Source organism: Rhagoletis pomonella, unplaced genomic scaffold (assembly GCF_013731165.1).
Source record: "Rhagoletis pomonella isolate Grant_MI unplaced genomic scaffold, Rhpom_1.0 Rhpom_scaffold_00005, whole genome shotgun sequence".
NCBI lineage: Eukaryota > Metazoa > Arthropoda > Insecta > Diptera > Tephritidae > Rhagoletis > Rhagoletis pomonella.
The window spans coordinates 1,901,811-1,913,907 of NW_023458559.1; the positions used below are offsets into that span (position 1 = coordinate 1,901,811).

At 38.2% G+C, this 12,097-nt stretch overlaps 1 protein-coding gene across 1 annotated transcript; it reads left to right on the plus strand.

Annotated features, from left to right (window-relative positions):
• Window positions 1–3,713: 3,713 nt before the first annotated feature.
• On the plus strand, window positions 3,714–8,296 carry LOC118738649. The gene is made up of 2 exons (XM_036469556.1): window positions 3,714–4,078; window positions 7,722–8,296. Exon 2 carries the CDS (start codon window positions 7,737–7,739, stop codon window positions 8,214–8,216), a length of 480 nt encoding a protein of 159 aa, XP_036325449.1. The 5' UTR covers window positions 3,714–4,078; window positions 7,722–7,736; the 3' UTR covers window positions 8,217–8,296.
• Window positions 8,297–12,097: the final 3,801 nt, after the last annotated feature.

Sequence of the window (12,097 nt, forward strand, 5' to 3'; positions counted from 1 at the left end):
TCCCTAATGAGGATTAAATTAAATTGTAAGATTCTTTTCAGTAAATAAATAAATAAAAATATACACATAACGACTTTAATTTTCTTTTTGAAAATGGCATGGTGGAAAACCGTATTACACGGTATCCTAATAGGAATAGCAGGATACGAAGTCGGTAAGGAAAATTCTGGAGAGAAAAACGCTGAAAATAAACTGGTCAGGTATGAACCAAAACTCAGTATAGAAAACAAAGAAGAAATCTCAGATAAATGGTTAACTATTTTCGCATGCGTAACTACATTTTTAATTGTCGCAATTGCAATTCTATTAAAAAATTATATAAAGAATAAACTGAGACAATTGTACACGGTACAACAACGCGTCTAAACAAAAAATTCGATATTCCACGAAATGAACCAATGGCAAGAAATATACGACGTATTATCTGAAGAAAAAACAAAAGCTAGTAAGTCGTACAAATGCATAAATAAAACCGCTACTATAAAAATAGAAACAGTAGTAAAGCATTTGAACATAATTTTAGAAGCTCTAAAAAGAATAAGACAGGTGATCAATACAACAGACCGTATACTTACCAAAGAACACCAGAAAGAAGTCCGCCAATTTTTCTTCGCCGTAAGAGATAAGTTGGTATCTTCTTTAGCTAGACACAATATAGAAGTAACAATACCAACCACAGTAGAGGAAAAAATCCAGATCGATTTCAATTCAATTTTATCAGAACGTGCTCAGAGCCCGATTCCATCACCTTCCTTGAGCCAAACTCCATCAGTGGAAGAAAAGAAACCGTTAGACATCCCAATCATAAACGTCACAATGGTGCAAACTGTAGTCGAATTTATTAAAACTGCTTCATCAGTGCTACCAGAGTTTGATGGTAAGCCGGAGAACTTACACAGTTTCCTAGACGCCCTTGATATACTTGATCAAATCAAAGATGATCACGAAGCCTTAGCGATAACAATGATAAAAACCAAGCTAAAAGGCATGGCAGGAAATTTTATCAGTACCGAAAACACAATAGAACAGATAAAAACAAAATTAAAAAACGCAATAAAGGGTGAATCAGTAGAAGTTTTAACCGCTAAACTCCTGAACATCCAACAACGTAGCAAAACTGCTAATCAATACACAGCAGAAATAGAAAAAATTACTAGGTCATTGGAAGGAGCATATATCTCGGATGGACTCAACCCAGACTTAGCAAGGAGATATTCAACCCAAGCAGCAGTCAAAGCAATGTGTAAAAACTGCTCCAATGACAAGTTCAAAATGATAATGCAAGCGGGAACGTTCACAACTATGAACGATGCAATCTCTAAATTTACGAACAGCTGTACCGAAATAACGGGCAGCTCAAACACAATTTTGAATGTACGACAGCAGAGTCAGTACCGGAGTAATTTCCGTGGAGCTTACCGAAGTAACAACTATGGAAATTACCAAAGTAGGAGATTTAGACCGCAACCGAGATACAACAATAACTCGAGGTCCAACAGCAATAATAATAATAATAATAACCGAAGCGGATCACAAGCTCAAAATGGCAATAGACCTTACAACCAGACCCGTAACGTGCGCAGCTGCACCCAGACGGAAAATCAAGAAACTCCACTTCAAGATCAGTAGATAGGAAAATATGCGTACTAAATCTACATCTCAACAGCTATATAGCTACGAGGACTTCATTAAATAATTCGATTTCAAATTTCTTAATTGATACAGGAGCAGATATCTCCATTATAAAAAAGCATCAAATTAGTAAAAATCACCAAATAAATACAGAACAAATTACAGATTTAAAAGGCATTGGTCAGGGAATAACCAGCACACTAGGCACAATAAAAGCAGACTTAAAAGGCGATGACCTCTTAATTTACCATAAATTTCATGTCGTAGAAGACGACTTTCCAATTCCATGCGATGGAATAATAGGACTACATTTCATAAAGAAGTACAATTGTTTTTTAGACTATGGAAAAACAGAGGATAAACTAATTCTAAGACCATATGATTTCCCCCAAACAATAACGATGCACCTAACAAATTGTCTATCTGTTAATACAATTACGATCCCTGCTAGATCCGAAGTGATTAGACAAGTCAAAGTAAACACTGACAACAAAAACATCTTCATCCCACACCAGCAATTATCTGAGGGCATTTTCATAGCAAACACCATTACAAATAAAGATCAAACTTTCGTTAGAATTATCAACACAACACATAAAAACACAACCATTCAAAATTACAAGATCAATACCGAAAATTTAGACGAGTACACACTAATTAAAACAACCACACACGATAAAAATTGCAACGATACAGAGAAATTAAAAAGATTAACAAAAAACTTTCCAAAATTTGTCAACTCTCAGTTAACAACACTATGCACAGAATTCATAGACATAGACACTCCTGTTTACATGAAAAATTTTAGATTGCCTCAAACGCAAAAAGGAGAAATAAGCAAACAGGTAAATAAGTTAATAGAAGATGATATAATAGAACCCTCTTGTCGAGGACATGGGTAACCTCATCGACTTCGACGACTAAATTATATGAATTTGTTATTTAATCGGCGTGCGGTGGCAACGCCTAATTTTATACCATTTTGAAAAGAATTTAAATTTGTAGCTTTGTAGTTGTAAGCGGGTGGCTCGAGTCCGCCTTGTATATTTTTGAATTTGTCACTTCTGGTACGACCACCGCCGCCGCCGCATCGTATTGTAACCTTACTTTATTTTCCACTAACGTCACTCTGGCTACTTATTGTATCGCATTTTGAAATTGTTCAATTTTACATTAACGCCACTCTGGCTAATCATTGCATGCCATTAATTGAAACTTTCTGCAAACGTTACCGAAATCCATTAAAACGAGTTGTGAACATAAATCTAAACTTAATAAATATTTTTGTAAGTTGAATTGTATCAAAAACCAACCACCTTCTTTTAATTTGACGGATTCAAAGGTCTCAACTCTGCTACCCTAAGTATTAACATGGTCCTTTTCGTCAAAAAGGGAACCCGCGACCAAAAGTGAGCAAAAGAACACATACATAGATAAGTACATAAGCATATGTACGCCCTTTGCTATTACCGGTGAGCGAGCAAAAAGAAGTTTTTCAGTTTTTCAAACGAGGTCAGTTGGTGCGGTTCGTTCGGTGGAGTGCAGTCGATAAAAAGCGGTCAGTACAAAAAAAAAACTAAACTAAAATAACTAAATAAATTCACGCGGTTCGCAAACGCGAGAAAAAAAAGGCTATTTAAATTAATTAAGTGGAAAAAAACAACAACGTGAAACAAACTGCAGTAAAGCACGCCAGTGGAGAATTAGGCTGTGCGCGAAAAAAAATACCCTTGACCAAGAAAAGAAAAGTTAATTAAAAAGTGAGAATCGAACTCGGCAGTGAAGAAAAGACGGCAGAGAAAGTGCGGATTTCAGGAAAAAGAAAAAGAGACAGTGAAGACAAGTTAAAAAAAAAAAAGCCATAGGGCGTAAAAAAAAAATAGCTAAAGTGCGTAAAAAACAAAAAAAGTCATAGGGCGTAAAAACCAAAAATAGCCAAAGTGCGTAAAAACAAAAAAAAGCCATAGTGCGAAAAAAACAAAAATAGCCAAAGTGCGTAAAAAACAAAAATAGCCGAAGTGCTTAAAAAACAAAAAAGGGCCGAAGTGCGTAAAAAACAAAAAAAGCTATAGTGCGTAAAAAACAAAAAGCCAAAAGAAAAAGAAAAAAAAAAGTAAAATTGCGATAATTTCAACAAAACAAATTTTTTATTAAATGAGGGCGTTGTATGAAGCCGATTATAATATCTTTGTGTAAAGGCTACATAAAACTCCAGTTGGTCCAACAATCAACATCATCCCTACAGGGGTTTAAATAGGCAAAAGTACACCCGGCGACCCGTAGCATCCAAACGGAAGCAACAGCACAGACGGCATTGGCGCCAGCAGAAAACGGCATAAGAAAGCGCCACAACAAAAAAAAACAAGGTGTGGACGGCAGGAAAAAGGACGCGAGCAGAAGTGGTACAGTCCCACAAAAATAGCACAGGTGGTACCCATTTAAACGAGTAAGTGCCCACATCTTATTTTTCGTATATTGCCACAAACGTACATACGTATTATTGTGTAGCGGTCTTCTCGCACGGTAAATTGAAAGTCGCTGAACTATCAATTTACCGCAAGTAACAACACTCAAGAGACATATGTATATTCCGTAATATATGTACCCATTTACATAATTCCCGCTTAACTCGATATTTCCCCTCAGAAAACCGCTATAAAATATACGCACATACATAATACAAAATCCACGTACATATATACATACTTATATACCCCGTCTCAGTACAACCGCACTTCTGATTGTTTTAAGTCCCGTAGTTCCTATCGGGCATTGTTTCCATACGGCACTCGAAAATATATTTAGTGGCATAAACATATATGTACATATGTACCCACGTAAATTTGGGTATAGGAAAAATTTGCGCGCTAAGCAAATACATAACATATATTCCGTCTCATTTGTCTCGTACGGTACATGTATATATGTATATGCACATACATACGTTAACAACTGAACCCTTTTGATGAATATTTCTCGCGCGTACCTCGTATATACATATACATCGATCAATACCCGCTACCCGTTGTCTAACTACCCGCTATTAGGCAGTCGCATAGCAAAGACACTTGCATGCGTACGTACATACATAAAGTTTACTCCATATCCACACGTACATACTCACATATACGCATGACCCAGGAGCATAACACACGAAATTGTGTTTGCAATTGTGTTTTAATCAGCGGTACCCCAAAAGAAACAAAAATCGCTTTTCTCTTGTCTGCTTCTTCCACATATGCCATAGAGATTCACCCAGTTTGAAAAACGATTCTGCTACAAAATTTGCTACACATACCTACATATAAATATATATATACATACGTACATACTCACAAGCCGAAAAGACAAACGGTATTCCCATCTACGTACGTACGTATATATATATAACCTCTTGCATATTTATCTATTTCGCTTCTCTCGCTCTCCAACCACCTTTTGCGCTTCCAAAATTTCCAACTCCAGCAAATACACATACGTACACATACGTACACACGTACAAATATATACTATTGGGCTCAGACGCGCTAAAGCAATACAGCATCACAAGGAATAAATATAATAGGGTGCAACTAAAACACAACAAAAAATGAAGTACATACATATGTATGTATGTATGTATATACATATTCATGAACTTAATTAAATAGTAGAGTAAATTTAAGATTCACATATGCCAAAATTATCACCATTAATTTGGCCATCCCTTTGATCCACTTGATTTCACTGACTAAATAAAATACCAGCCACCCTTATAAATATAAAGTCTCTTTTACATACATACGTACGTGCATAAATACGCGCTTCTTTAGCTCTCTTTTTTCTCATTCGATAGCCACATATATGTATTGAACGCTGTACATACTTCCCCAACTTGCTCAATATTGCACTGTACAAGCAAAGATAGCACAGTGTAATAAAAATATAAAATAGCACAGTGGGACAAAATAAATAAGCGCACGCATTAACATAAATAATAAACTTTGAGTTTTTTACCGTTCTCCACCCTTTCGATCTCACAATTATAATGGAAAGTCGCCCACAAACTGTATCCTTAAATACCCTCTATAAAGATTTTATGTTTGAATGCCATATATTAGATTTATTTTGCCAAAGATGGTCATGACGTTCAACAGGGAACCTCTCAGCGTCGTTGTTAAAGGTAAAATTAGACATTTTGGATAAAAATTGGGAAAGTATCATGGACTCCTTTAGGCTTCTCCCGAACCCGCACTTAAATAATAATAATATCCCAACGGTTTTTACCCTCCATTCCCGCCCAGTTACTGAATCTAGTAACTCAGCAAAGCAAATGTATGAAAGAAGCTTCACTAAATATAGTAGTTGCAAAGCTGAGATGGTTGAAGCGTTGGACTTTCTCAATACGAACTCACTAACTCAGCAAATTTCGAATATTGCGCCCAACGTAACACAAACTTCAGCCCCCAATGAAGATAAGTCAAATATACAGTCCACTACTCAGGTGTCTCCCCCTATAGACACAACTGGAAAATCTCCCACACCTAGTTCCACTCCAAAGGACAAAGACAGCATAGAATCCTCCAATGATTCCCTTAAATGCTCTAAAATAAAAATTAGTCCCACTCTATATCTACCCCAAAATTTATCAGAGGCGGTAGCCTCCGGCCCACCAGGGGCTCTATCGCCAATGAAAACTCAGAATAGTCAGTTACTCGACGGAAGCATAAATTCAACTCTCAACCCCGCAGACGTTGAAGAATGCTTAAAGTTTGGAAAAACCGCGTCAGCTCCACGACGTAGGTCCCCAATGCCAACATTACTCTCTTACCCCAAATCCTGGTTATATAACAAAGACTACTATCATCAGCAGCAACCAAATTCTACGTCTGTCATCTATTTCGAGGACGGTATAAGGCGAGGCGTTGATGAATCTGGCGAGATTTCTCGGTTGTCACCTCCTTCAACTGAATCAATCTCCTCTTCAGCAGTGCCAAACTGGCACAGTTCGGAGCCCGTTACGAACTCGCATGAATCTACTTCTGCTTCAAACCCGAAGACATTCGGCTTGCGATTCCCAGCAGTAAGCCCAGCGTCAACTTCGATGCAGCCCGACTCAGATGACACCTCGACGACCGTTTTGATTCCGTATATCGGTGGTCATTATCATCACCAGCCACATTCGCCGGAAAAGTCATCGTCAACTGGTTACTTGAGGATCAGTCTCACTTTATACCCCGAACATCCCAAAGGTGAGGTCACATGCTCCACTCTAAAGACACGCCAACAGCAGAATACTAATAGGAATATCTCAGTACCTAAAGACTTAATGAATCACAAGCGATTCACCCTGAATGAGCGGAAGCTAAACTCTACGATTGGCGGCCTTACTCCTTTGCCCGAAGCATATCCCACAACTAAACCTCGAACCTATCAGCGATTATATACGCCTTCTCCAAGCTCACTCATACTTTCACGCAATAACTCTCCCAAACGCATATTTCGTTCAATTCACTTCACTTATGCTTCCCAACTAATTCATTTTACGACTCTCTTTCACAGGCTAACTAAGATGTTTCGCAATTCCAGTCGTGTGTCTCCTCTCCTCCTTTTCTAGGGATCTCGGGTCAGACCGCCGGAAAACCAGACGTACCCACTACTCTCGTTGCCTGAACTCCACTCTGAAAATCCTTCTTTAGTAAACAAATGGCAAAGATTGAAGGTTATTCACCACCAATTTAGCACGCGCTGGAAAAATGAATATCTTAAGGAACTCCATAAACGGCATAAATGGAAGCGCCAAGAGCCCAACCTTCAGGAAGGAGACCTCGTCGTCGTTAAAGACGATCTTCTACCCCCAAACGAATGGAGACTCGGGCGCGTTGTGCAACTTCACCCCGGTCGCGACCGAAATATTCGCGTGGCTGATATTCGTACTCAGGCCGGAACCATAAAGCGCAACATTGCGAAACTATGTTTACTGCCCTCTTCATAGGTTTTCTCACCTTCTCATGCGCCCGCCAATCCTAGTATTCTATCCATATCTCAACTCAGAAATGATTATACCGCTGCGTAGTACTAATGCTGTCTTCGACCTTTTTTCTCCACAGATCTCCAGCACCAAGATGGAACTCAACCAGTGCCGCCTCTGTTGCCGCTATCATCCGCTGCGCTTCTGCCGTGCACTTCTTGCCATGACGTCTGACGAACGATATGAGTCCGCGCGCATACATGAATACTGCATAAATGGCCTGGCGACGTCGCACTCAACCAGCGCTTGCAACTCAGCCGACAGCTGTCACCGGTGTGGGAAAGCCCACCACACAGTACTGCATCGCTCCACGATATCGCCGCCTGAGCGCAACCGCCGGGATGACTCAAGCAAACTAGTCCGCCGTAGACGACCATCGCTCGCCAGCCGAGTTGTCAAAAAACCAGCCAAGCAAACCCAGGGTGGCCGCAATCTTGCTCACCGACGCATCCGCGAGTTATTTAGCCGCGCCGTAATGACCCTCGAGAAGCTTCAAGGGTTACTTCACCTAGCACCGGTGCAGGCGGGCCGGCATGTCGAGGACATGGGTAACCTCATCGACTTCGACGACTAAATTATATGAATTTGTTATTTAATCGGCGTGCGGTGGCAACGCCTAATTTTATACCATTTTGAAATGAATTTAAATTTGTAGCTTTGTAGTTGTAAGCGGGTGGCACGAGTCCGCCTTGTATATTTTTGAATTTGTCACTTCTGGTACGACCACCGCCGCCGCCGCATCGCATTGTAACCTTACTTTATTTTCCACTAACGTCACTCTGGCTAATTATTGTATCGCATTTTGAAATTGTTCAATTTTACATTAACGCCACTCTGGCTAATCATTGCATTCCATTAATTGAAACTTTCTGCAATCGTTACAGAAAACCATTAAAACGAGTTGTGAACATAAATCTAAACTTAATAAATATTTTTGTAAGTTGAATTGTATCAAAAACCAACCACCTTCTTTTAATTTGACGGATTCAAAGGTCTCGTACATACCCTACGCTCAACTCTGCTACCCTAAGTATTAACACCTCTATATCATAATATAATAGCCCAATCTTATTAGTCCCCTAAAAATCACTCCCAGGAAAAACAGAAAAAAGATGGAGATTAGTGGTAGACTACAGACAAGTAAATAAAAAGCTAGCAGCAGACAAATTCCCACTTCCAAGAATTGACGATATTTTAGACCAACTTGGAAGAGCAAAATATTTTTCATGCCTAGACCTTATGTCAGGTTTTCATCAAATCGAATTACACCCTGACTCCAGAGATATAACCTCATTCACAGCCGAAAATGGCACATATAGATTCAAAAGACTACCTTACGGATTAACAGTAGCACCAAATTCATTCCAAAGAATGATGACACTAGCATTTGCAGGCCTCAAACCATCTAAAGCATTTCTCTACATGGACGATTTGGTTGTATTAGGCTGTTCTGAAAACCATATGCTAAAAAATTTAAGAGACGTATTCTCCACATGTAGAAAATACAACCTAAAATTACATCCCGATAAATGCCTATTTTTTAGCCAAGAGGTAACTTATTTAGGACATAAATGCATAAACAAGGGAATACTACCCGATCCGAGCAAATTTGAAACAGTTCAAAATTACCCAACACCAAAAACAGCGGACGAAGTTAAGAGATTCGTAGCTTTCTGCAACTATTACAGAAGATTTGCACCGAATTTCGCAGAACACTCACGAAAATTAACTAGGCTTTGCAAAAAGAATGTTTCCTTCGAATGGACAGAAGAATGTCAAAAAGCTTTTGTCTACTTAAAGGAAGCATTAATTAGTCCATAACTTCTGCAATAGCCAGATTTCGATAAAGAATTCTACATAACAACAGACGCTAGTGGGTACGCTTGTGGGGCAGTCCTTAGCCAAGAACACGATGGCAAACAGTTACCAATTGCCTACGCTTCCAGGTCATTCACAAAAGGTGAAATCAACAAAGCCACAATAGAAAAGGAATTGGCCGGAATCCATTGGGCATAACCTTCTTCAGACCATATGTCTATGGCAGAAAATTTCTAGTTAAAACCGACCACCGTCCCTTAACATACCTATTCTCAATGAAGAGTCCTTCATCAAAACTGACGCGAGTAAGACTCGATTTAGAAGAGTACGATTTTGAAGTGGAGTATATCGCCGGAAAGGAAAACCACATTGCGGATGCATTATCCCGCATAACAATCACAAACTTAAAAGATATGTCAGTGGAAGCAAGTAAAATATTGAAAACAACAAGATCAGCAGCAAAAAGCATCAGCACACGTAATACTGAAAATAAAGAAAGTCACAAAGAGAACCCCAGAATATACGAAGCGCTAAATAAATTTGAAGTAAAAAGACATGTCGAGCTCGTTCTCACTCCTCCGAAATTATATTTCAAAAAAGGGAAGAAAATTTGTAGCAATTTGGATACAAGCAACCTAATTGTTGAGGATAAGATTGACTTAGGACAATTCTTTACCAGGCTTGAAAAAGAAGCCGGCAATTTAGGACTTGTACAAATACAGTTGTCCTTAGGGGACAAATTGTTTAAAAGAAATTATACTGCAGTAGGCAAATTTATACAAATGGCTAACAAAGTTCTCAAAAATCTAACAATCGCACTAACCCCAGAGGTTATATACGTGACAAATCCCGGGAAAATTAAAGAAATTCTGCATAAATATCATGACGATCCTATCAGTGGTTCACTCTGTAAAATTTTCACACTCTGTTCACTCTGTAAAATTTTGAAATTAAGTTCTGAATTTTTAATCAGATCTATTTCAAACGCACGAGATAACGTGTCAGCTACAATGTTGGTCTGCCCTTTAATATACTGTATGTCACTAGTAAACTGTGCAATAAACTCAAGATGCCTTGTCTGTCTTGGACTACGCTCAGTTTTGGAATTTAGAACAAAAATCAAGGGTTTGTGGTCAGTAAAAACCGTAAACTGTCTTCCTTCTAATAAATACCGAAAATGTTTAATATTCAAATAAATTGCTAATAGTTCCCTGTCAAAAGCACTATATTTCATTTCTGCTGGAGAGAGTTTCTTTGAAAAGAACGCAAGTGGTTCAGACTTATTATTGAAATGCTGCTGTATGACACCACCAATTGCTGTATTGGATGCATCTACCGTTAAAGACAATTTTGCATCTTTACTAAAATGATTTAGCAAAATCTTAGATGCAAACTTCTCTTTAATGCATTCAAAAGCTTTAATGGATTTGTCATCCCAAACCAAAATTTTGTCTCGCTTTTTACTTGTTTTATTAATTAAATCATATATAACTCCAGTAAACTCAGCTAATTTTGAAATATATCTATGGTAATAGTTAACCATACCAATAAACTTTTGCGCTTGTTTTATTGACTTCGGTCGTTCAAAATTGCGAATCGCTTCTACTCTGTTTACAGAAGGCTGTATCCCTGCCTCAGATAAACAATGTCCTAAAAACTCTGTACTTGGAACACCAAAAATGCATTTGCTTGGTTTGACGTTCAAACCATACTCAGACAAACGTTCGAAAAGTACCCGTAGATCCTTTAAATGTTGTTCTTCACTCTCACTTGCAACCAGTAGATCATCAATATACGCGAAAACAAAATCTAATTTACCTACTACTTCGTTCCTCAGTTCCTCAGCCCGAAAGGCATTCGGGTGAACTCAAACATACCGAAAGGAGTAGTAATCGCCGTTTTAAAAATGTCTTCTTCTGCCATTGGAATTTGGTGATACGCTCTAACTAAATCTAACTTTGAAAATATATTTTTATTCCTAAGGTTCATATTAAAATCGTGAATATGAGGCAAAGGATAACGATCCGGTACAGTCACATTATTAAGTCTTCTAAAATCACCACAAGGACGCCAGTCATTAACTTCTTTCTTTGGTACTAAATGAAGTGGAGATGCCACGGATGAATTTGATGGTCTACAAATCCCTGTTTTTACCAAAAAATCGAATTCAGTTTTAGCTACTTTAAATTTGATAGCATCTAAGCGCCTTGGCTTAGAAAAAGGAAGGTTTCCTTCAGTGACAAGTCTGTGAACCGTTGTATGCTTAACCGGTTTTGAGTAATCTGGCTCAGAAATAAGGGAAGGAAATTCCTTCAATAATTTTGTATATTGATCATCTACTGAAAAAATTTTCGGAAGAGGGACATTGCAAAAGTACGAAATTGTATTAACTGATAGATTTGTTAACGGATCTACTAACCACTTGTTTTTAATATCAATAAGAAGTCCATATTTACACAAAAAATCAGCTCCTATAATCGGCTTCGCAATATCAGCAATCAAAAATGTAAAAAGGAACTCACGCCTTAAACCCAAATTAATATTCAAAAGTTTCTTCCCGTATGTAAAAATAGTTGAGCCGTTAGCTGCTGTTAAAATTATATCTGAAGATTTCCTAGTATTCGAAAATTTAGAAAC